The sequence below is a fragment of the Glandiceps talaboti genome, chromosome 15 (assembly GCF_964340395.1).
Source record: "Glandiceps talaboti chromosome 15, keGlaTala1.1, whole genome shotgun sequence".
NCBI classification, from domain to species: domain Eukaryota; kingdom Metazoa; phylum Hemichordata; class Enteropneusta; family Spengelidae; genus Glandiceps; species Glandiceps talaboti.
In genome coordinates this window covers 16,372,585-16,400,563 of record NC_135563.1, presented here as the reverse complement: position 1 = coordinate 16,400,563, position 27,979 = coordinate 16,372,585, and the positions used below count along the sequence as shown (strand labels likewise).

General features: G+C 34.5%; 1 protein-coding gene across 3 annotated transcripts; it reads right to left on the bottom strand.

Moving 5' to 3' along the window:
* Positions 1-261: 261 nt before the first annotated feature.
* LOC144446396 (coiled-coil domain-containing protein 186-like) lies at positions 262-27,908 on the bottom strand. 3 transcript variants are annotated; one of them, XM_078136148.1, is made up of 17 exons: positions 26,512-27,908; positions 20,001-20,139; positions 19,579-19,707; positions 18,682-18,894; positions 14,758-14,877; positions 14,323-14,427; positions 12,840-12,938; positions 12,524-12,610; positions 12,184-12,326; positions 11,393-11,573; positions 10,809-10,883; positions 9,859-10,023; positions 9,334-9,579; positions 8,769-8,929; positions 7,931-8,015; positions 6,472-6,621; positions 262-5,766 (listed from the first exon to the last, which is right to left on the bottom strand). In XM_078136148.1, exons 1-17 carry the CDS (start codon positions 27,393-27,395, stop codon positions 5,686-5,688), a joined length of 3,063 nt encoding a protein of 1,020 aa, XP_077992274.1. In that variant the 5' UTR covers positions 27,396-27,908; the 3' UTR covers positions 262-5,685. The 3 variants fall into 3 exon arrangements, with proteins under 3 accessions (XP_077992274.1, XP_077992276.1, XP_077992275.1); XM_078136150.1 differs by having other exon boundaries at positions 7,946-8,015; XM_078136149.1 differs by having other exon boundaries at positions 8,769-8,926.
* Between the last annotated feature and the right edge of the window lie 71 nt (positions 27,909-27,979).

Sequence of the window (27,979 nt, the reverse complement as noted above, 5' to 3'; positions counted from 1 at the left end):
ACACACACACATGCACCATGATTAAAGCACTACAGAATCTTTCATTGTGCTTATAAGTCCATTCTATCAAACTGTGTATGACATTGTTGAAGTGTCCAGCCAATTTTCCAAGATGTATGCATTTGAGTTCATGAGGTCAGCTGCCAAAGTAAATATATGGTGTCCGTGTGTATTCTAAATAGATGCATAAACATTCATACACATACAAATGACAAAATCCAGTCAATGTAACATCATATATTTTTTGTAACAATATGTCTCTTTCACTAAATTTATTAATACTTCACATTGGTCACCATGGCTGCAGAATACAGCATTATTATATTACATATATGTACACATACAGTTAATAAACTAGCACCTGATACACAATTCTCCATACACTGAAAGACACATACACTAAAGAATTCATACACTGAGGGTGAATCAATCTATATATGAGACTACCCCATGATGTATTGAGAGCGAAACAATCTAGTTACAAGACTACATCTTGTCATATCTTGTAACATCATAACAAACATTCCTTATCATTACTAAGAACCTTTTTTACAGGGATGACATCTGAAGGGAGTGCTTGGTTGCCAATGGATACTAGATTCTTGCTATGACCCCAGTCCCTCTATCAAATGATCATTGGCTGAGACACATTATCAGTTCCAACATACATTATACATTTTGATACTCCTACATGAAGTGAGAATCTTGACTTGCTTTCTAAAAAAAAGTTGTATTTGGTCTAACAACTTGCACCTTCGCACAGTCCCATTATGTCATAAAGTACATACATGCTTGTGTGTACTTTTCTATGGTCTATCTATATGAAATAGAGGAAGTAAAACTATTCACTGTGTCTGGGTATCAGAAAATGACCAAAAAAAAACAGGTTAAAACCTAAATAAAGTCTTGGAAAGGATTCCCTTTATGTGGAAAGGTAAATAATACCAACTACAAACATCTCTGAAAGTGATCTGAACACATCAAAAGTCAAATGTAATGAAAGTGATCATAGATACTTAACCAAAATTATAATATGTTTTGTACATGTTCTCACAGTCCATGTTTTTAATTGCAGAACCCCAAATAGTGCAATGTTAAGTTTTGTGTGGAGAACACATGTATCCTGGTTTGTGTATTACGTTTAACTACAGAGGGCAGTATTCAACACAAAATGACAACATACATGTACATAGGATTCAATGAATGAATGAAGATTTTAAGTTACAAAGTCAAGTCAAAGTTTCAATCTTAAATCACTATGATGTAATGGCAGCTTTGAGATTTACAGCCAGCCATTTCATATCAAGGTTGACATGCAAAACTAGGTAACCGGGTAAACCAAATCTTCATTTTACAATACTCCAGAATCAACTTGCATTCTGTATGACTTCACGTATGTCCTAGAGGTGAATCATTGCACGGCTTGCTAAAACAAGAACTCTGCAGTGATACATGAATACATTCTTTAAAACATTCCCTAATTTAATAAAGATGTCTTGTCTAGTTCCATGACGGAGAGTATACATACTTTTGTATACTGTCCGCCATGGAACGAGACTATCCATGTCCAAATTGAGGTTATCACATCTTACAACTCAAGAGGGCAGTAGACACTTGCACTTCGTGAATTTCTTTTCTTCTGCCTCTAGCATAGGGCATTTCATCAAGTCTATGAGTGAATGTAGTTCTCAGATACATTTATACTATTACAAACCACAAAACTTACTGAGAATACAGTATATCACAGAATTGGCAGTCTTGTCCAGTCAGAGGAAAATTAACTTCATTAGAACGTAAATCAACAAGGCAATATATTGGCAATATATCTTAAAACATTGATGAAATCAAATGACCATGGAAAGCTAACTAGATACTTGAAATATGTAGTATTTATTTAGCAATGAATTTCACTTTTCCAAAGGAACTGCAGTTACCTATTTTTTATCTTTTCACTTTTAACTGATTTACGAGCAAGATGGCAGAAGTTAACTGTCATTTCATTTTAATACTGGGAAAGTGTAAATAGCAAAAATGCTGTAATAAAATTTCTCAGTGACAAGTAACCTCTGTCATAATTAATCACTGGGTACATACACACTTTTCCCAGTTAATTTTCAAGTCTGTCACTCAATACCATAATGCCACCAAATTCAGTAGCATACCTAAGTTTGTACACCTCTAGTAGTGGAGAAAAGGGCATCTTGTAAATATGTTGCACTATCTCAATACATGTAACTATGATTTGGATTTGAAAACACAGGTAGATGTTTAATAATAATAATCTTTATTTGTCCAAGCCAATTTGAAATTTGTTGAATGGTTACCACAAGAGCAGCGCCCTAGTGTTGATGAAGCAGGAGGAAACCGGAGTACCTGGGAAAAACCTGGGTTGTTTGGCAGAGTCAAACTGAGCATCACCCTTCTTACATACAGACCTGATTAAATTTTTAATCAAACCCAGCCAATACCTGGCAGGTTCGAACCCAGGCTACAGAGGTAAGAGGCATACAAGCTAACCAATCAACCACTGACAAGCCAGTTCTATGTTTAACTTACTAGAACGTACCATCTTGAAAATACTCCATTTTCATCTAGTCACTTCAAAACATATGTAACACAAACTTAAGTTGGCAAACTCAAAGTTTATGAAATATACCTGCAAATCTATTATGTAAGAATAAAATTATCAATGAAAGCCTGAATGTTCAAGATTGTTGCTATAAGCAAGGCGAAAAATAAATATATGCACTATTATACAATCAACATCATATACATAAGTACAAGGGCCACACAAAATAAATAAATTCAATATTAGAGAAAGTTAACTTAACTTAACAATATGAAAATCTTCCTACAAAGTTCATCATCAGTAAGAGTTAAAGACATCAACAAAAGGAAGAAATAGAAAACATATCATCCCAAGTATGGACACACTTTTCAAAAAGTGCTACCACCCCTTCTTCAAAGCAGAATGGATTATGCTAGCAAGAGAATATTTGAAGGACGGACCAAACCATAGTAATATTAGGTATAAATTGAAGATGTGAAATAACCAATATGAAGTACCATTACCAGTAGCTGTACTGTACACACTGCAGCAAAGAGGTCTGGGATTATATGTAGAACAGTGGCTACTTGTGGTTGACAATCACATATCTGGTCTATCTTAGGGGGTCTATCCCTAATTCTATTGCTATCCTAACCCTAATCCTAACTCCCTAAGCATGAATACAACTGTAACTATCAGTCCACTGTTCTACATTCTTGTAATGATGAAAAGAAACAGTATGGAAGTCAGTATTACATGTAACTAACTACCCTGTGAAATGATTCTGTCATGTCTATTTTGTAATTTCCTTCTGAGTTTCATGCATCAACTAGACAATGCTGATAACAACTTTTGTTGACATTCTTAGTCACATGACCTTGATGCCATCCAATCAACTATCAAGTTCTGAACACATGACTAGACAACAAACTGATGATTTAGCTTCCCTAACTTTGCTAAGTCACCTGTCAAAGCATTCCAATAATAATTAAATGACTAAGTAAAGATTTTCTGGAATCACAAAACAGTACTTTGTAAAAGTTTGGATCAATGTCAACAGCATAGCCAGAATAGTAGATTGAAGTGTTCATCTACTCTGAATGGTTTTGGATTTAGAATCAACCACTTCTCAGACACCATTGACATGAATGCTATCCAATGATAACGATGACAAATAACACAGAAGGCTGACACAACCACACCATCTCATTACATCTATTACAATATTCAATACAACATGGAGGCAAAGTTCATTAGATAAATATAGCAGTCAATTTTGCCACATGCTCTTTTTTTATCATTTTTTTTTAAATTCATAAATAAGTATACATAATTATTTGATTCTTTAAATATTATTTACAGCATTTTTATATTTTAAGTTGCAATAATTTACACTGACAAACACAACCATGTTGTATGTCTATGGCAACATTTGAAATAGAAACCTTACAAGTTCAACTTTGACACTTGACCTCAAGGTCACTGCTTTACTTGTACATATATACTACATGTAAGAACACCATGCTTTGAAGTTAAGTGCTGTGTTGTGTGGTGACATAAAGCACATCACTAATGACCTGTGACCTTTAATTTGCATATGATCCCTGACTTGACATGACACACCATATAAATATTGCATAACTGAGGATGAATGATGGCATGACCACTTCCTTATCCCTGAGGTCCTCTCAGCTGATAATGACAAGTCATGCTTATGTCAAGCCTGTATGAATTCTTTTTCAGAAATATCGGTATACAAACAGGTCAGACAGGACAGAGTTGAAGTGACAAAACACCACTATACCACAGACTTTAGCAATTCCTAACTTTAAATTTTGTGATTGAAAATTTCTAAAAGTGGTCATTTTGAGATAGGTAACCCTGTCTAGGTTATTTCCCAATGTCTTTGTTGTGTTTTAGTACTTAGGAAATCAAGTAAACAGCCAAATCTGTACATTATTAAACTAGATAGACTGTAAGATATGTCATGCTGTTCTGCCTTCATTGGCCTCCTCTTTCCTGACTGTATCAACTGTATTGCCCTGAAGTACACTGACGGCAACTTCACAAGATTTAGGCCCCAGCCTGAGGGAGGAGTTGACCGATGTGTGAGGGCGCCCCATCACGACGTATAGTACAGACTATGAACTAGAATTACAATAATTCAATGAACAATCCAGTTTCAAATTACATGCACTAGTCACATACACAAATCAATGTAGATGTTATAAATGGTTGCTGGTACTACGGAGGTAGGAAGTCCTTCCTACCTCCATGCTTGTACTGATCTGACTTGACTCCACCTTTGCCATCAAGACCTGCTATACGACTGAACACCATAAAGACTTGCTATATCACACATAGCGTGATTTTCCAATCACTAAATTTGTCACCCATAGAAATAATAAACTTGTCTGAAAGTCCAGTTCAAATTTGGTGTAATATTTAGGTGTGAAAAAGTTGTCTGGTGTAACTATAGAAAATACTGGTCCAGAACAAATGACTGATCCTGGACAATCCTTATGGCTCTATTGATAAGATAACAATAACATGAGAACCTGGGACTGAAACCCTGGCCTTTAAGTATCACATTGATCAAACATCAACTGTGATAGAAAGTTCAGCATGCTGTAAACAGTATGAAGACATTCTGTGAATAACCAACCCTAGTAAAATGTTTAAAAGTTGGAGTCAAGAAGGGAGTACTAGCTCTTGGGTTTATGGTGAATTGTCATGCATTCTACTACCTAATAGGTAGTTTCAGGTATTAATAGAATTATATTAGATGGTTGGTAGCCATGATCATACACTCAATAATATTCATACATTACACTTTTCATATCTAGTTTTGAACAGAACATAGTATTAGATCAATATGTCATCACATCAGTGCAGTAAGATCATATCTGCCTATACAACTGCATAGCAGATACGACCTTACTGCACTGACATGACTATGTATGGAGTCAAACTCCGCAAGATGGTAATACTGTCATGCATAAATGATCCTGCATGCTTGATTCTTGATGTTTACTTTGTTGTCATGGAGATGACACACCCAATGTTAAGGTCACTTATTGTAGATGATCATCAAAGGCAGTGGTTTGGTGTCGATGTTGTCAACTTGTGGCCCATTATCATGATTTTCTTGGCTGGGTTTCAGTCACTGATTGCGTTGTTAGTCTTGCTATTTCATCTCCAAGTGTATCAATGTTATCCTGTAATAAAATAAAATGTTTACTGTAGAAATATGACATTGCAACACAATGGTTTATAAATTACAAATGTTATGCCATAGATAAAACCATAAACATGTATGTTATAATAGGGAACTTGTATAACTGCCATCTTGAATAGGCATTATGGGAAATCAAGTATCATTTTATTGACATGAATTAGTGTTGTAAACAAATCATTATTCGTATCTCTAATTTGAAATTTCTCTACAAATTTGATCACATGTTCAAGTAATTTGAAATTTCTCTACAACCAAAAAATCTATTTGCTTTCAATTTGGTAATCATTGAAAGGTGGGTAGAACTTTGAAGAAAGAAGCTTGTAGTATATGTAGTTTTGTGCTTTGGGCCAATGGACATAGATTAGACTAAAAGACCACAATGTGTTGAATATGTTTAGGATTCACACACTTCAATTTTCAAGACTAGTTTTCATGTCTTTCTGGGATTTTCACAGCAAACTCTTTAGAGAGTGTTTTGCAGTGCATTTCAATGACAGATAACATTGAACTTGTCAACATATTTACTGGTTATTAAGGAATGGCAGTTTTCAAAATTTCATGACAGGTCAAATTATAAATGTTATTTTCAAGAATTTTCCAGACGTAACCTGAATGACATCTTTCCTGGACTTTCTAGGAGCAAGTGACCCAAGTTTGTTTTTGACTGTTAGTCATGTTTACCAACCTTGAGGGTGATATTTTTCAGAAGTGTGTCCTCTAGTACAGCTTGTAGTTTCTTGTTGATTTGCAACGATAAATCCAGTGTCATTCCTGGGTCTACTGGGTGAGTTTTGTACAGAGAAGCCATGATACCACCTTGTCTGGCTATCTTAGCCTGTAGGAGGTCATCAGAAATGAATACAAAGATAATAACACAATTTTGTCAGTAGCTAAATTGAATTCTACTACGAGTTAGCACTGTATTCAGCTATCTGTGAACATATATTTTCAGGATATTTTCAGAAGAGCGTCAAAAACAAATACACATTATGATATATATATTAACAATGAGGTATGCTAGGACTTCAAAGATAGCATATGACACTAAACTTCTCCAAATACTGTAAAATTTGATACATCAAATATGTGAGCTATTGTGATTACTAACAGTAACAGGTGCAAAATAAGTGTTCGCTACATATATATACTCTCCAAGTGTTTGCATGTACAGAAAATTACTACATTGCATAATGGAAATAATGTTGTTTGAAAACACTATAATAACAGCATCGTTCCTTGGCAAAACATCATATATTTCTTGTTCAATGTTGTGGTTTAGGAAAAATATCAAATAGATTGATACACAGGAACTAACTAATGACATCACATTGTAAACACAGAGTTGAACAGTAGAATAGAATAATGGACACAGTCCACAGGCATTCCATATGAAATAACTTGCATGAAATAATAATAGTATCGGTATGCATACTCATAATCATGCAATACAGGTACAGTAACTCAATCAATATATTCATTCACAATGCTCTGTCTTGTAAGCAATGAATGGAAACAGATGTGGAAGTATATATCGCTGCTGTCAGGGAGCAGTCATTTTCAATAACTCATATCATCTGTTCAACTCATTCATTACCAAGGGTAGTGTATAGAGAGGAGACAAACATGGCATTACAGTGTAGTCACACACTTTAAACGCACCATTGAACACTAAAATCTAGAGTTGAAATCAATAAAATAAAAGATTCTGTGAATTGACCATGCAGGGGTGCTGAATAAGACTGAGGTTCAATGACCTTGATTTTAGAGTTCAATGGTGTATTAAGTATGTGGCTACTGTGATTCCATGTCTCTCTATACTAATACTACCCGACTACAAGACAAGAGAAAGTAGATAGTTCACACATGCAATCGTAAGTGCTACAACTATTGACCACTACTAGGATATGAAGGGATGCAATACAAAGTAAGGATGAAAAGTCGAACAATTTGGATACAATAGGTTCTAATAAAGAACTCAGGATCAGTATTGAGTTCAGATACCAAACAGGCAACACAACTGAGAATCACAGAATAAACAAAGGGTAGACTATTTTTATGATATTGAACTCGAGAGGGCTACCTGCATCACAGGTGCACCACCACAAGAGATAGTTGTAACACCTAGTCAATAAATCCATTTTCACCTTAGCCAATTGTACCTTATTTGCGTCCATAGCTGCTGGAGCCAAAGCTCCTGTTTGTTCTCGTAAAACAAACTGTTGAATAATTCTAGAGAGAGAGAGAGAAAAGGAAAGAAGTTATGAACACTGATCACATAAAGACCCAGGGGTGGTACCAGAGGCCAGCTCCAGTATGGGTGTGCAGCCAATACTGCCAACCCCAAATTTTAGACCCATTTTGACCAAAAACCAACACCCATTTTCGACCATACCAGGTTTTTCAAAGATCAAATTTTAGACCAAAATACATTTGTAATACTGTAGTTCCATACTAAGGAAAAGGTGAATTGCAAAATATAGTTTTTTCCCTCAAGAGGTAACATTTTGGGGGCACTTAATGGCACAGTTATGATTTGGTAGACAATGGCAAGCAAAAATAGAAAATAATGTCAACTTTTCTTACTTTTGTTCAGGACCAATTTTTTCCTTTTTGTCCTGCAAAACAACTTTGTCTCATCAAAATTTTAACCCTAATCAGCCAACCTTCTCGTCTGTAAGGTATGCTATGATGGGGCGCCCTCACACATCAGTCAACCAGCTAGTGAGGGCGCCCTCACACATCAGTCAACCCCTCTTAGAGAAAGGAGGCCGGTGAGGGCAAAACAACAAAATGTATCTCACAGTCTACCAACCTTCCATTTCTCTACAATGATTCATTTGAAAGAAATTGATATGAATACAAAACAAAATCTTTGGTTTACTGGAAGACTAAATTTTTAATTCATTACCATTACATGTTGACTTTTGTCTTAGGTGAAACAACAAAATGTCAACATCTGAGATCTCAGACTACGATACTTACTTTGCTTTCTTCTGTATTTCATCCAATAACTGATTTACATGATCTTCTAAGAAATCAATTTTCTCTCTTTTCTTGTGGTTTATTTTCTGAAGTTTGCCAATCCTTTCAACAAGCATTGCTTTGTTTATAGCTGGGAAGTCAGAGGATTCACCTGCACCCTGCTAACATTGACATAATACCAGAATCAGATACTACATATTGGTTTGTTTACAGTTCGGAAAGCATAATAATTTTCAAGTGATTCACAACAAAGGTTGATTACATTTTCAACCAGTCAAAATGTTCTATTGACTTTGATTCAGATGGCATAATTTTTAGGAACGAACAGAGTGTTTTGGAAACACAGTTCATTGTGTCAGTGCAGTAAGGTCATATCTGCCATACAATTGCATAGCAGATACGACCTTACTGCACTGATGCGACAAGTTGTTTTTGCCAAATCCTGTTGATTGATTCACGTACTTGATTCAGCTCTCATTTTCCTCATGCCCTCATTTGACAATTCTTTCAAAAATGACTGCAAGATGGGTAACCAGTATATAGTGTACTGTACACCTTAACTTACTTGATTTTCATGAGACGGGGTCCTTGTAACAACAGTTGGTGGTGCTGCAATACTTGATGCTGTTGTTGTTGCTGTTGTTGTTGTTGTTGTTGCAGGAGCTGATGTCACCGTAGCTCCTCCTGCAGTGTCTAGTGAGCCACTAGAGCTAGTACGAGAACCAGCACTCAGACTTTCTTTGGTATTGTTTTCACCACCGACATCATTCTCTAGTTTCTTTGTTGCTTGTTGCAACTGTCTACTTAGATCCTGCAATGTACATCATAACGCACATACTAAGTCCAAGATACATTGTAATCAATCAATCAATCAATCAATCAATCAATCAATCCATCCATCAATACATGAACTAAAGTGCAATGTTTGAATCCCATGGTCTTGGATCTTATCTATGGAGTATTAGGATTACATCTTTCTTTTGTTAGGGACCAACTTTTTCAAAATCTTTACCAGACAACTTTTTTTTCACACCAAAATTTCAACTCTATTCTAACTTGGACCGTTCCATTGTAAAGTAACAAAACAAACCTTAATATTTGCAGCATGTTTTCTCTTGAGGGTCTTGACTTCATCCATTTTGTCGTCTAATTGCACTGTTAAAACTTCCAAAGCTTTAGTCTTTTCTTCTAACTTCTTAGTCAGTAACTCATTCTCTTGATGACGCATATCTCTTTCTTCCTCCAACTCAGCTGACTGTTAGACATATAGTACACAGGTTATACAGACTTGTTTTGCCAGTACATATTCACATTGTTATAGCACAATACAAATAGCAATGTTCTCCCTAAACAAAGTAACAAGGGTGCTAAGCCCTCTTTTAAGTTCTGAACACACTCTGGATAAATGAAAATTCCTTTATTTTCTGTAAAAGTGGTAGCAAAACAGCCATCCATCAAAGCCAAACATCTCTTTCCTGGTTTCTAACTGACAACCCACAGACTGTGGAGTAACAGAGTCTCTGAGCCCTCTTTAAAGAATTTGAGGAGACAAATGACATTTTCTACTCAGTGTCAAACAATTCCTTGGATGGTATCATCAGGGGTGTACTACGCTTTGTTTCCAGCAATTTTTTTGACGAAGTGAGTAGGAATTTTCACTTGTTACTATGAACCTAAAGTCCATGAACATTCAGTCTCACAACTTAGAGGATAGTGATGATGAGCCTGATGTAAACAGTAACTTTGGGGTAATTATTGGTTTACCTAAATCTGTGATGCATTTCAGTAAGTAAAAAACATGTGATTCTCCATACAAAACAAAATAACACATGCATAAAGCAAAGTCAGACCATGTAATTTGATAAAGTAGTAAATTTAGCCAACGGACTTATCTATCCGACTCGACAAACCATACTATGTTCTGATGGACAACATTGCAAGCAAGATAGCCAAGTCAAGTATATACAGTATAAGTGTATTAATACATGACATTATTGTGACACTGTGAGGTTAGTATTAATAGTATGTTGTAAGACTTACCAAAGTAGAATTAGTTTTCTTAAGTTCATTGCACATTTCAGTAAGTTGATTAGTTTCTTTGGTCAGATTTTCCACCTGCAATACAGTATTATCAATAATATCATATACTGAATTAGGCTTGTGTATGTAAAATTGTACCATCAATTAAATGTATGTCTGAAGTCACATACCAGGGAATGGACATTACATTATCAATACCTACATAATTTCATTCAAACACAGCAAAACAAAGCAATGACAATAACCAGTTTTTCATATCATTATATCAACATATAAGAACAGCTATGAGATAGCTAACATTCATCATCTTCAGTTCGTTGGTCCCTACAGATCCAGACAACATTAACGACTCATGGACTCCAACATCCCACACATTTCAGTAATTATAAACGGTAAACATCAACCCTGTTACCAATTTGCTCAGTCAAGCACTTTCAAAATGTCATGTCTTTCCTGTAATTTCTATACACAGTACTTTATTCTGATCATTATAAAATGACAATTTCAGTTCTATGCAGTGGTTATTTTGAGTCAGAATGCATGACCATATGAAATATGTGCTAAAATTTACAACAAATACTCACCTTATTTGCATATGAGGTGTTTTCTGAATTCAACCCTGCATTTTTGGCAGTAATCTTCTCTGTAAATTGTAATAATTCAGACTGTTTTCTATTCTGACTTGCAATATCATTTTCAAGTTCAGTATTGTTGACTTGGAGAGTTTGTAATTCTTGTTGTAGTCGGCTTGTTTCTTCCTTCTCCCTGTAAAACGTCAATTGTTAAATCAAGTGGGTACAGTTAGGAATGTTGGTAGGTAAGGGAAAGAGTGCACATGAATCTACCAGTTGGCCTAATTAAACTATAGACACATATTAAAAGCAGAGAACAAATTTACAGAAAAAACAGCTCACTCATTGCTGGGCTGGTATGCCACTATAACACTAATCAGGGAGTTTGATGTTGTAAAGTCACACATGAAATATAAACTGTGAACACAGTCTTCTATTATACATTATTACCAGACCATTTCTCACTTCTACTGTCAACATTTTTTACTGGCCTAGAATCAGAGCAATTTTGCTGCCCATGTGCTAGTACTTTCCCTTGATGATAAAATATGCAGCGTACCCTAACAGCAAAACTAGGTGTTCTTGTTGTTTAGCAAAATACTTTATTATGAACGTATATACACACACACACACACACACACACACACACACACACACACACGCACACACACACACACACACACACACACACACACACACACACAGACACACACACACACACACACACACACACACACACACACACACACACACACACACACACACACACACACACACACACACACACACACACACTGACTTACTTCTTAAGTTCATCTTCTAATCTCTGGAGGTCATCAACCTTTTTGGTCAGTTTCTTGTTGTTGACCTTCTGGTTGTTGAGCATTTCTTTAAACTCAGATTGAACTTTTTCATATTGTTGTTTTTCTTCTTCCAGTTTTTTCACCTATAAATCCAATATATGCAGAATAATGATGAAGATTTCCTTTGATTTATCACCTGTCTCAAATCATTTACAGATGCACGGATAGAAATATTGGTGCACAGAACCCATTGTTATAGCACTACCTGAAAAGAGGAAGGGGGGGGGGGGGTTCTAAAAATCATGAACAATAAGAAAAATAAAAGTTACTGGATACAAACCTTTTCCTTCAGTGAATTCGATTCTATAACTTTGCCTTTCAATGCTTCTTTCAGGGATGCTAATTCTTTGCTTACTTGTTCAAACATCTAAAAAATAAAATATATAATATAACAAGATTAGTTACAAAGTTCAAATATTTGACAAAATAACTTGAAATGTTGACAGAATTAAGTACTTTATTTTGTCACTTTAATAGTTGTGTTTATGAGTTATAAGACAACAACTGTTTGAAACGGAAATGATCTTATAATATTACATGTACATAAACAACAAAATTATACAAACAAGTGTTGATGTTGTACAGTTATTTGTTACCTGGGTTTGGTCTGACTTCTGTTGTTTTTCAAACTCTAACTCTGTTTCCCTTTCTTTCAATTTGATGTCCAAGGAGTTTGACTTGATTTCCTCAGATTCCTAGAAACCAAACCATGACAAGTCAACAACAGTAAATAATGATGTAATATTGGCATTAGTTACAAACTTGAATTGTCATACAAAACTTGTATTAGTAACCATGGTTACAAAAGAAATACAAATCCAAGTGATATCAATGTCACAGGTATATAGTAAGTAAGTGTATAGTAGTGGCCATTCGTTGTTGATGACTAAGATCAGATTACATTATACTAGCTATCACTACCCAAGGTTAAATTTCAAGCAGGGTTGCAGAGGGATGAGGAATGTTTAGGTGGCATGGGGTCCTAGCCCTTAGGTAACCCTAAACCTCCTTCCCTCCCTGGCTTTGAAACAGATATTTAGCTTGTGTTATGTATAATCCACTTGCTTACATTCTTACCAGTGTAGTTTCAACCAAATTTTGACCTTTTCACCTTTTCATTTTGGATTAGGGTCAGCCATATCACAACAAGAAATATGAAGCTGATATTTATTTTTTAATCAGTTCAATAATCTATAGCCTACTTCACTGAATTCCATAGCACACCAAAATAACATCAACATGCCATCTTGATTGGAATACCATACAAGGTCACCCCAAAGGTCATAGGTCAAAGATGTCAGATGATGACTGGATATGATTTCAACATATTGCCAATAATCTAATGATAACTGGCGGTTATTAATCATCCTCACTTATACAGCAGCTTAATGGCATAAACACTGATATCAGCAAAGTGGGTTGGTGCTTGTTGGAATATCTCTGCAATTGATAGGTGGGGGTAGGGGGGTTTCTCTATGTTTCCTTTACCTCCCTTCCATTCATTGGTTATTTTTAATAAAGTCAATAGCTAATTCTTAATATATTCAAAACACTAAGTATACTACATGTACCAGTCACATCTGCAGTGCATGAACACAGACATTTTTGTTATTTGTTAGGTCTTATATCAGTTACACATGTATGCTGGAGATCACAGATATATAGATTCAATATTACTTTTAGACTAGCTTTGTTGTAATGTATAATGCAATCTATAGCAGTTATTGATTTAATTACCATAACTTTACATGTACATATAAATGACACACAGATGAACATATATACAATCATACATTAGGTATTGAAATGTACACCAACTTCAGATGCATGTTCACACACATGCACACACACATGTATGCACACGCATACGCACACGGACACACACATACATATACACACACACACACACACACACACACAAATAAACATGAATAAATGAATAAATAAATAGATAAATAAACAATAAATAAATAAATAAATAAATGTGACAATGGTTCATCTAAAAAATGTACAATTGATGCAATATGAGAAACTGTTTTTTATCATAAGTTAAATAATTCCACTTTATTGTATACATACCTGATAAGTTTTAATCATTTCTTGACAGTTTTTCCTAATTTGTTCAGTTTCTTCTTTAGCTTCAGCTAGCTTAGTTTCTGTCTTTTGGAGCTTCAACCTTGTTTCCTAATATATCAACAAAATCATTATTTTTTGGGGGGATGACATTTTATGAAAACTGTCAGTATTGTGTACACACACACACAGTCATCACTTCACAAAAAAATATGTATACATATAGTGATACATATAGTGATATACCAAACTTGCATGTTCATCCATTCATAGACAGACAGACAGACAGACACAGGTGGCCAAACACACACACACACACACACACACACACACACACACACACACACACACACACACACACACACACACACACACACACACACACACACACACACACACACACACACACAATATATATATATATACATTCTAGACACATACCTTATGAGAATCCAATTCAGTCTTCAATTTATTCTGTGCCCACTTGACCTTAATACCCTGTGAATTAATCTCCTCTTTCAGTTTTTCAACTTCTTTTTGTAAATTCCCAATATCTGCATCCTGGAGAGACAAGAAAGAACTCTTTCATCAGCAGTTGTTCTGACAACTTGTCAAACTATAACATAGATGTATGTAGGGTGAATTTTATACCCTCCTATAATGTATCATATAGCTTACTCAAATAGACACTCTGGATATCAAATTCACAAAATGACAGCAGGGAGATGTATAGTTCAGAATGTATACATACAAATGTCGCAGATACATCAGATCAGTGTGGGACATCAAAAGGTGACATGTTTCTCATGTCCTGGTGGTCTGAGAGTGTGGGACAAGAAAAGTCGGATTGATTTGATCCCACACTCTGAACCAACATGTCAGTATACAATGTATTTAGCCAGAATAAAGAGGACATGAGAAGAAAAACAATCGTTGGACTATATGAGAGAAAAATTCTCCAACTCCTGTGAATTTTAAATCTCAGGCCACTGAGGTATGGGATTCTATCAGTCTATGTTTTGATAGTTTTTCACAAATACAATCATTCATAGGAAAGTGTTATCAAATAAAATAGTGTACATATATAGATGGATAGAACATACACAAGGTGAAAAATTTATAATTCTCTTCTCCCTTGTGAACATTTATATTTATTTATGCCTTTAAATAATTGTTATTTACATCAAGTTTTAATGTAATGTTAAATCAAAAATGACAAGTGGTGTTATTTTTACATTTCATCTGTCAGCTACCTATAAATGATGTCATTATACAGTAATTGCCTTCCATATCAGACATGTATAAACCAACTACTGCCTTTCACTTCATGGTTTGAGAAATACAATGAGTAATCCAATGTCCTTTGTGATCAATTGTATAGAATAAAAGGGTTTTTTTATGATCAAAATCACTAAAAGATAATTTGTTAGTATTGATACAATTTTTATAAATTTGATTTAGTTCTTTTGGTTTCATGCTGGTATGGATTAAAAATTCTAATATAAAATTAGTTGATTTTTATTAAATTGTATGTTTATGTGACATATGGTCCACTTCAAAGTAATGATGTCATTGGCGTACAAGAGATTGCCACTCACTCACATGTATAATTAGTATGAAAGTTAATTAATGGTTTGATATGTCATTTGCCTATCTAATTACACTAATTGTCAGTGTCTGCATAACTAATTTTAATGAAAAATATAAATTGTTTTTGAATTACAAATGCAGGACTCAAAATTAGCAGTAGTCCAGGACACACAGACTACTAAACATTGTATCTAGACTACCAAATTAGTAGTAGTCCAGGGCACATAGACTACTAAACATTGTATCTAGACTACCAAATTAGCAGTAGTCCAGAACTCACAGACTACTAAACATTGTATCTAGACTACCAAATTAGCAGTAGTCCACTACCAAATTAGCAGTAGTCCAAAATACACAGACTACTAAACATTGTATCTAGCCTACCAAATTAGTAGTAGTCCAGGGCACATAGACTACTAAATATTGTATCTAGACTACCAAATTAACAGTAGTGCAAAACACACAGATGACTAAACATTGTATCTAGACTACCAAGTTCAACTTAGCAGTAGTCCAGGGCACATACACTAAACATTGTATCTATACTACCAAATTAGCAGTAGTCCAGGGCACATACACTACTAAACATTGTATCTAGACTACCAAATTTGCAGTAGTCCAGAACTCACAGACTACTAAACATTGTATCTAGACTACCAAATTTGCAGTAGTCCAGAACTCACAGACTACTAAACACTGTATCTAGACTACCAAATTAACAGTAGTCTAGGGCACATAGACTACTAAACATTGTATCTAGACTTCAAAACTTATATGATGGTAGTCTGTTAGATAAATGGAAATCAATAGAAAATTGTAGCTATAACAGTTCACATGGCTAATCTTACTACCAAGTATAGAAGTTAAATTCAAGCCCTGAAATTTAAGTCTCAACAGATATCAGTTAGACTGAAGCATCCTTTTAATGCTCTGTTGGTCAGTGTCTGCATAAATAATGAGAATGAAAAAGATAAATTGTTTTGAATTACCTCTGAACAGATATCAGTTACGACAACATTTCCTCAAAAAAAGTATCTGTATAGCATACTGTATTGTAATGCCATAGTGTATTGTTAATAGAAATAATAAATGGTTTTTAATTTCCTGGAGGAAATATGTTTCTACAAAAATGCTGAATGTAAATAGCAATCTTGTCACTGCTGTGAAACAGAATAACAAATGCAACATGCTGTAAAAACATATCACAAATGCTTATATTTATCCCACTACCACAGAATACTTTGAGTTATGCAAATCTCATGGTGGGAATGTGGACATTAATTCTATGTGATATTGTAACATTTTCAAAAACATAGTAAAAGTTTTGTGAAACAGTAACATTTTTTGTGTGGTGTGACAAAAGGTATCCTAGTATAATTAGAATGATAATGAAAACATAGCAAATGGGTCTTTGTTATGGCCCTGGGCAGGAAACAGATTAAAAATTGAAATCCTTCCTACAGCAGCAACACTATGCAAATTACAATATACACATACTGTAACTTCACTACTAAATAAATTAAATTTTTTGCGCAAGTTCTTTTCTCTGATAATTGATTTCATTGGCCAAGAGACACCATTACATCAAAGTATTGTGCGTTTACTAAAGATGGTAAATATGTGTAAAACTTACCTTGTTTTTTTTAATTTATATATAATCCCATGAAATCAATGTTAGTTTTACGTCATAATGCTCGGAGTATGATTCCGCGGACTAATACAAATTCGAACTGGTAGGTGAGAATTTGTAGTCCGTGGAATCATACGAGGAGCATTATGACGTAAAATTAACATTGATTTCATGGAATTATATATTTATCACATAACTAAGTATTCCTCCATATTTTTCTGAAATTTTAAATTGAATTTTACAAATACTGCATCGTTTCATCGCACTATTTTCTTCACCCAACGGCTATGCAAATTATGTAATCACGCGACCTGTCGTGAGGTCAAGCTTACCAACACAGTACCGGTCATACTGTTCTATGGTTTCTCAACCAAAATTATCGGTTATAACCTTGCGATGTACATGTAATATTGATTTTAGTTTAAAAGTACAATTTGTCTGAATACGACTTTTGTTCCATCATTTGAATCATATTTGCTTGGGATGTGTAAGTTTGGAGCTCTGAGCTCAACGGAAAATTGGAAGTAAGCTTGCCAGCTGCTACATCGATAATCAGATTAATCTACATGATCTTTAGATAGAATAAAATTTATCAAATAAAAATAAAAGTAGCTCTATGTATCAAACTCATGCCACCCAACGATATACGTAACGTAATGTGTGCATTTACGTTTTGAAAGCACATAATTATTATGATAACTTGATCATAACGTAGGATTGGCAGGAACACTCGAAACAGTACATAGAAAATAGTTCAGTAGAACAGGGGTGATATGGGTTTTTGATCTGCCCTGTTTGACGTCACACAGGTGAAGATTTGTACATATTTATGTGATAATTAGTTTTAATACCCAACTAAAACTATTGTATAAGGTATAGATATCTATGCATGACTATCACATTTCTCTCTTCTGTTTTATACCAAGATTCCCACATATTCAAGAAAATTCCAATAAACTGGCTCCAGTTTGTACTCAGAGGGAACAACCGACCACATTTCTCAGCAATGTTATAATCACATATCTGCACTGACCATATCTTCAAATAATTCCTAAATCTAAATCCTGTCTACCCAGTAGTCTGTCACTCTGACCTTTGACCTCCTTATTATGCTAATTATAGTACATCAACAAAACTAAACACACCTTGATTTCTGCATGACTCTTCATCTTACTTCGATCAGCTTTCAACGTTTTTAACTGTGACGATGTCACTTCAATCTGTTTATTTTGTTCATTAAGTTTTCTTTCTAGGGTTTGGTTTATCTTCTGTTGGTCTATCATCTCTTTCTCACTCTTGGCAAATTTGATGACCATTGATTCTTTTTCTTTGACTGCTTCTTCGTACATTTTTTTAACCTGTAAAACAGTTGGGATTAGACATGAAATCATCATGACTTTTCACCCAGGGTGTATGACCTGTTACACCACACACAAGCCAGGTTGAAAGCATTCAAACAAATATATGGGTTTTGATAACCTGGTTGTTCTACATCACGATAACTCGCATCTACATCACTGGTGATCGAAATATATATACATCAAAATGTACAAAATCACCATCATTTTCCCAAAAATTGTTTGAGGAGGTATAATTATATTATTCCCCAATATTTTTCTTAATTCAGCCGGATACTTGTGACCTAAGGGTTTGTCACTACTCCTCTTGTGACTCATAATGTTAAGTGATAAATATTTTCCTTGGCCGAATGAAGAAAAATATTGGGGAATAATATTTATTACATATTTAGTTATTACATTTTTCAGGTGAAGGAAATCAATCATGATTTATATTTATAACTGGCATGAGGAAGTGTATAAATTATAGTGAAAACACAAACACAAACGTATGCAAAGAAGACTGAAATGTTTGTCATTGTGAGGACACTGTCCTCCAATGTAAGGAGTCATTGAAAGAAGAAGAGACCACTATGACAAACCTGTCAGTCAATGAGTGAAGCACTGTGATATAAAACTACAATCACATCCATATCAAATTATTTGATCCCTAGCTTATTATCTACATTTAACAATTCAATTTACCTGGTCAACTCTTGTAGCCATTTCTTTCTTTAGAGTAGCAATAGCTCTCTTGGCTGCTGCATCATGGGATAACTGTTTTTCTTTGAACTGTGCTATCTCTCGTTTTTGGACATCAACCATGGTTTCCAACTACAAGGAAAATAAAAAAGACAATTATGACACGTACAACACAGTCTTGTGTCCTATATGTGAAATCATGCTTTTGTTGTTGTTGTTGTTGTTGTTGTTGTTGTTGTTATTATTGATTTGGAAATATTATAAGGACCTGTTTAAGTTTGTACATATCCACAATGATCCAACTGTTACTCATTACAATATACAAAATGTGTGTACTGCACACTCTGTTTTGATTGGGCGATACAGAATAGCTTACCAGTTCTACAATAACTTGTTATTTGATTGGATTATACATAATAGCTCACCTGTTTAACAGTAACTTGATATGTATCAATAGTAGAGCTCTCTTTGGCCTGTATCCTTTGGATTTCTGACCTGAGAGCTGTGGTGGCTTGGTGGGAAAGTTTCAACTCATTTGCTTTTTCTTCATGTATTTGGTGAAGACTGCAATGACAGTGATATATGTATAAAGGTATGATTAGAAAACAGGTCAAAGTCTATGTATGCATTTGAATCAAATTCCTTGAAAAAGCAAATTGATGTATAAAAGCTAGTTAGAAATTCAAGATTTTAATATTAATTTACTCAGATGTATGAAACATGATTGTTTTTAAAATATACAAAACAGATGAATACATAATACTCCAGTTAGTTTTTATTTATTAACCCTGTCATACCTGTGCAAAACAAGTCATCACAAACACAATAGGCCTTTGCAAAATATGCCATGGTGGCAGTCTCCTTCCTGTCTGTGTTACCCTGGGTAACATAGCATAGGTTACTCAGTTAATCATAGAGCACTGCTGCATTCCTTGATGTCTGAACAATACACTTCTACAGAATACCAAGGGACAAAGCTCTGAAATGATACTGAGGTGATGATACCCCCAATTTGAGCGAGGGTGCTGTATTCTCAATTTCCTGTTTGCAGTCTGGAATGGCCCATTGTGTACCTATACTACATTGTATGTTTGCAGACAATACACCATGTGATTTTCTATTGTTCTACTTAGCTACATGAATGCACACCAGGCATTCTACAATGTATACAGTATACTGCTTATAATGTACTCATTATGCAATCAAAACCACAAAACTACTTTATAAACTGTCACCACATACTGTACATTTGTATGTACACAACATCATAATGTTAACAGTTCAGTTTGGTAACAAAATGATACAAAATAGCAATTAAACCACAAACTGGGGAAGAAAGATCAAAATTACTTCCAATTAATGACAACGCCACAGCAAAATATATACAATGTAAATAACACCAGAAAAGTTTATTTTTATGGCAGTTACATGTCACATAGGTCATGAATAGTAATATTTTCAGTCATAAAATTAACAGATATTCAAATTGACTTATTTTTGTGAATTGCATTATATTTAGACGATTATAATTATTGAGATAGTACTAATTATATGGTTACAATTACATGTAGATGTAGATTATAACACCAACTGTTACACTATATTGCATGCAAACCGGCTAGATGATGTGTTGTTATACATAGATATACATCAACATCATGCACAGCCAGACACAACAGATAATTAAGTTAGACTGGCATCTGTTATTGGTGATTCATACCTCCTAAATACCTCTACTGTACAACATTACACACAGCCTGGAGTACATGTACCAGTTTATATAAAACTATAAATACTATACACTGAATATGCCTCTCACACATACATGTAGCATGCAAGTACATTTTCCTTTCCAGCCACAGGAAAATTTACACTGCAATTTATAACACTAATAGATTCAATGTGTTAAAATGGGGGAAACCACGAACTTGTGCAATTATTTTTCACTGATTTACATGCCCCTGCCAACAGCAATCTTTTTTAAAAAAACAAAAAAACTATTGAAGGTTATATTTGAAAATAAATACCTTTTATCTTGCCAAATGCGCCCTTTCCTGTAGTTCATTATAAATTCTACACCTATGACTGAGTGGTTACAGAAAACTTTAAAATATTCCAAGTCAACAATCACATATAAACAAATACTCTATTGCGAGAATGAATGTTCATGGACTCTAGGTTCATATTTAGTACCGTAATGAAAATTTCTACTCACAGAGTCAAAATATTTCTTGGAAGCGATTCACAAATTTTTGCTGATGTCTTGTCAGCATCGTCACAGGTATACTACACCGAAAGAAACCCACTTTAAACGGGGATGTAGGCATGGAGATCCCAGCTGTTTCACTCAACCTCACTTCAGACACGTGACAACAGCCCATTGAAGTACACCCCTGCCTGGTGATGCTGACGAGACGTCAGTTAAATTTGGGATTCACATCCAAGAAATATTTTGACTGCGACCAGAAATTTTCATTACTAAATATTGTTATGTGCAGTTATGTGTAACATACTTTTCATAAAGATTTACATATACATTTGTATACGATATCTCTCATTGTTTTTTCTGTATACTGTCTGTATCATTGTATATGTATGTGTTCCTCTCTCATGTCTAGTTCAGGAACTCTTGTGTGAAACATCAGTCAAACTGTCACAGTTTCTTTAATGGCTAGTTTTACTTTGTCATTTCCTATGACACCCAACAAATAATCTTCAGGAACCACAAACCACACTAGCATCATTTTGACACATTGTTCCTATTATTTCCATTCACTCAATCTTTAATTATTCATTTTGAACAAAATCTTTTGAAGTAATCAACAAGGGTACAATATTTATCATTTTCAGCACATGAAGTTGATAATGATTGAAAAAAAAGAACCTATATTGAAACAGTGGGTGTGCTGGTGAAACCGGGTATGGTGGGGTTTAATTTTAAAACCAACAGAAAGCATATATTTGTAATATCAGAATTCAAAATATATGAAGTACAGTATAGCAATACTGTATTCATACCACATTGCACTATAGTCATTTTATAATAACACATAAATATGAAAGAAATCTCATAGATTCAAAATTATTCTTAACATTTGTCTCTGTACTCCAAATTAATATATTACTTAATGCCAAATACAACATTAGAATCTGACTAGTTTTGTACTTAATGTGTTGTATCCTTTTCATTTTTTACCATTTCATGTTACTAATACTAGTATTTCTTAATACATTTATTTCACAAACATATGACAAAATCTATGACCCAAATACATGAAATCATTTTTGTATTATTCTATACAAACATCTGTAGCTTTTCACAATTGTACATGTGGTACATAATTGTATTTATGACCTTTGACCTAAAGCTATGATTTCTTCAAATTATGTATGTATTTGTATTTGTATTTTTAGGATTTTCATCATAACAATATCATTTTCATTTCATTCACCAGAAATCAACATTTACTTGATGAATGTTCAGCACACTGTGTAATACAATTACAGTAGTATGCATGTTGTATAGTGATTCAAAGCCAGTACAGGCAATCTACTAAAACTTTCATTAGGTTTCATACTATATTTTTCTTTGAGTAAATTTTCAATTAATAAGTTATTAATAGAAAGTTTACAATAAGAACAGTAGTATGACAAGTCACAACTACATGCATTCCAGGTTTTCTTGTTCTTTATGCTACAGTTATTTTCTGCTGTCCAAACAATAGTAACATACGTGTATGTGTTTACCATTGCTGCTGCATACAACAAGCCTTGTGGTGTCTGTTAAAATATTGTTCTTTCTCTCAAAATTCAAATATTTGTCAGCAACTGATTTTTCAGGAAAAGTTATCTTTACCAAAAGTAACAGATGGCAAAGTAAAACAAATATCATATGTAATGGCTTAAAACATACAAAACACACAAACTATACAAAGGAAATGACTAAGACAGAACAACGTGGATTAATACATGACTCGGACAAGACAGCATGAATATTGTAATATCTTCTCCTGATATTCATCATGTCTTGTCCGGGGACAGTGTCACATGGATTCATGTCCAGGACACCTTAGATTCAAGTCCAGGCCAGGACAGCTTAGATTCAAGTCTGGTCCAGGACAGCATGCATTCCACCCCAGGACAGCTCAGACACAAGTGTGGGCCTGGACAAAATGGATTCAAGATCAGGCCAGGACAGCATGAATTCCATTCAAGGACACAGCATGGAATCCAGGCCAGCACAGATTCCAGACCACCACAACAACATTCTCCCTCCCCTCAAAATATACACATAAATTCTAGTACATGTACTCTACATGTATATGACTATTTTCCAGCTCTGTATAATATATCCACTCTTTCAATTATTTTTTTCAGCTAAAGAACTGAGTATGAAGTGCTTAAATCATAAGACTATTCTGTAAAGGTAAATGCTGTGACCTAGATTACAAGTACCAGTATCACAGTAACAGTGTGTAATGTGATACGCAGATACAAAGATCACCACAAAATTCTCATCAGATATATATACATATATCTTTTGGTGTTATTTTATCTCTGTTGTTGTCAGATGTTTTCTTATCTTGTCTGGGTTTAACATTTCATGCTTTTTATCATGTTTGCATTAGAATCAAGTACATACACATATGTATGCATGTCACAATAAAGGAAAATATGAGTAAATTTGAAACACACAACTGATTTGTCAATATTGACATTTTTGTACCAACTAACTATCGACATGATGTATGGATATTGGAAATAAGTACAACACAAACTGTTCTTAACAGCTACATCTACATGGTTTACAACAACTTAGGCTGTGTCTGTAGGTACAGTCTCACACACAAATTGTGTATGAACGGTATACTGTAATTACAAATTTGATACCAGAAAAAACATTTCCTGAACTGAACTATTACAGATGATGTTATTTGATATTTCTCTGGCATTCTTCTATAAGTATATAATGTATGACTGAATTGACTCAGTGTGGAATTATAAATCTCACATTTCTCTACTACATGAATAGCAAATACACTGGAATATGATTTATTTTTCTTATTCAAACAAACACAAACTACAAGGTATGGCTTGCCTTGAGATTTAGTCATCAATAACATTTTTGAGTCAACAGACATAATCACCTTGTTGCTTTCTAACTGACAAGAAATCTGAAACAATGTTCATTTCAAGACACACCATATATGGTACCACAAAACAACACAGATTCCAACAAACAACTGATATCAGTTGATTTAAATACTTTTTTTATCACCATGCATTTAATATCTCTTTCTGTATCATGATCCTGATTAAATACTTTTTCAAAAATTTCTACCACTTCAGACCAGGAATGATACATTTATGAAATCACACATTTATAACAGTGGTGATTGGAAAGTGACATGATTACAAGAACAGACCCATTTATTATTGTACTCTCATTACACAGTAACTGCTGTAGACATTATTGGATTTCAAGTCACAATGTATCTCTAGACACACTGCCTTTGTTTGTGGGTCTTTGTTCATCACAGAACATGATCTTATTTAGTTAATTGATTTCTCTATCAAACAACTTATGTTAAACACTCAGTTCTCCTGGTAACTGGTTCAAGTCCTTCCTTTCCCTACTCTTTGTCTTACACAGATTATCCAACATTCTGCTTCACTACAATATAAGATGAACAAAAGAAACTAGAAACTAATGTTTGCTCTATTCTACAAGGTGTGTCATATTTGACCAACTTATTTAGGAAAAGGTGGTATGAAATCTTATAAGATGCTATTCCCAGTCACCATGGTAACACATTTGGTATGACAAAGAAATACTTACTATATGTGTAACTATATAATGTACTTGCTTCAACAACTAATAGTAATAATACCACCTGTCTTTTATGACCCCACTGTATGGAAATTACAGGCCCTGTAGTAACCTTCATATTTTTGTTCCAATCAATACCACATGTACTACTTGCCGAAGGCCAGATAAATTTACACTGGGAGATTTACTCACTTGCTGTGATTTTATTTACAACTTGAAAATAGCCAACAGGATTCATTTTTGAGAGAAAAGCCTGGATTATAACCTTGTGCATTTATTCAAATATAAGGATTATGCCAACAATTACTCTGCACCTGGCACTGCTAAAACAGCCTAAAACTGTATAATTGTCCTGGTTACAGTTTTAACTTTAAAATATATATACATGGCATGTACATACTAAGAGGATTACATTTCAAAATACCACTGGACTGATCAGTTCACAGACTGTCAAATTCTAATACTGCTGACCAGCACATCTTCATTCTTTCTTTGCTTACATCTGAGTGAATTTATAAATACATAGCTTGTGGGTATTTGACCTTTGCACCTCTTTCTCAATTCAGTATATTTTTTGTGATTTCCATGATTGTAAATGACATCATGGGAGTGAAAAATTCTGTAGAATTATAGATATGGATGTTCTTAATATATCAAATATGAATTTTTTACACATATTACTTCTACTACCTACCTATCATGATATTTTCTAACAATAACATGACTGAGTTAACCCAAACTTTCAATTTTGCAGCAATGTTGCTTGCTTACTTTATGTACTTACATTAAGATTCATAAATCATTATGATTGTGATGTAAATCAGAATCAATGTTTCTCAAATGTTGACCCATCATACATGACAGCAATCAATTTACACTAAGGTATTAATGTGTTGACTTTTTAAGAAAAAGATAATTTACAAAATCATCCATATTTACTTACAACAATCACACCACTATTTCTTGCATGCTAATGGGAAACAAAGTACCAGTAACTGTAACTGGTGACATTAACTCATTTTAATATCACAATATATGTACATGCATATCATATGGGATGCAATGAAAATATATCATGAACATACTGTGATATAAATTCGACTTACCTCTGTAATTCATTTTTCTGCTGCTCACTTTGTTTTTGTATGGTTTCATATTTACTCAGTAAGTCTTTATATTCTGGCAGTTCTGATATGATGATGTCTCTTTTAAGACCATTAGGTAATTCACTGCCACCAACTACATCTAGTTCCTCTGATAACTCTGAAAGGAGCTTGTCCTCATCATTTGAAGTGTCACTATCATTAGCACCACTTGTATTACTAGGTATAGTAGAGTCTTCACTATGAACATCATCTGATCTACTTGGTGTACTACTACTTGCACTATTTTGCTGTAATGTTTCCTCTTCTCTTATTTTCTCATCAACATCTTGTGTTTTTTCTACTACTTGTTCATCATGAGTTTCTACACTATTCATAATCCTATTTGAAATTTCTTCAGAACTATGTTCTGAGATACTTGACATGTCACTTTGATCATCAATGTTTGTCGTTGAAGTATTTTCGTCTTGAGTTACTGTAATTTCTGGCACTATAACATCGGAAGGTGTGCCACATTGTTCCATAACATCATTGTTCTCTTTGTCTTGACATTCATTATCTGAAGGATTCCTTGTGCTTGGTTGTTCTACATTTTCTTCAGTGATGCCAGTATCACCTTCTTTAACATCACTTGAGTTCGTGTCTGATTCAATTGCCGAATCTGAACATTCCTCTGAATGATTCCTACTACTATCACTATCTCCTTCACTATGCTGCCCATTCACTCGGGCGTCAGAGTCTACAATGTCCTGGTCTATGCTAGTACTGTCCTGACATTGACAGTTAGATTCCTTGCTATTGTTTTCGTTAGCTTGCTCTCCGTTGATTCCCGCTGTAGTTTCAGTGCAATTTGTTCTTTCAATCGCACACTCTTCTCCGTCAGCCATTGTGGAAAATTCAATATCAGGAAGCCGAAAAACTGTAAAAGTTATCCAAATGAAATAACACAGGTAAGGTATGAGCTGAGTCAGGTGATCACCCGTGACACACTCACCGATCAAGGTACGAATAACAATCTAATTCCTAGGAAGAGACGCCTTATCTTTGGTTACATCCGTGTTTGTTAAAAGTCATATTGCACTCACGAGCTGAAAGAAGACGGGATTTCCCACACGCAAAAAAACTACGTCAACACGCCTGACGAGTTATTGCCACTCCCGGAAGTACATCTATTTACGTTACGTTACCTGCTGGTTTTATTACTGACAACGGTCGAGTGATGTTTTTCGTATACCTGGTAACAACGGCATCCTTCTTATCAAAACACGTCGTTGATACGTCAATACAGAGTGAGAGTGTAGAGGGAATTTTAACTAATCATATGAAAGCGAAATATAAGCGATAATATGGGCCGGCTTTCGAAGGGCTACCTTCGCTTTGATCAGAAATGTCCGACGCATAATGGCCGACAGTACAACGTGGGATCACGTGACAAATATCGACCTCGATGATGTCATTGGGGGCATGTCGT

Bases quoted from the DNA above. Each gene is read 5' to 3' on its own strand.
- LOC144446396 (XM_078136148.1), bottom strand. From the start codon at position 27,395: ATGGCTGACGGAGAAGAGTGTGCGATTGAAAGAACAAATTGCACTGAA. The intron at 12,327-12,523 runs GTTTGTATCCAG...TTGGATTTATAG, and splicing joins CGAATTCACTGAAGGAAAAG to GTGAAAAAACTGGAAGAAGA. The intron at 6,622-7,930 runs GTGAAAATGGAT...GACCTCCTACAG, and splicing joins ATAAGGTACAATTGGCTAAG to GCTAAGATAGCCAGACAAGG.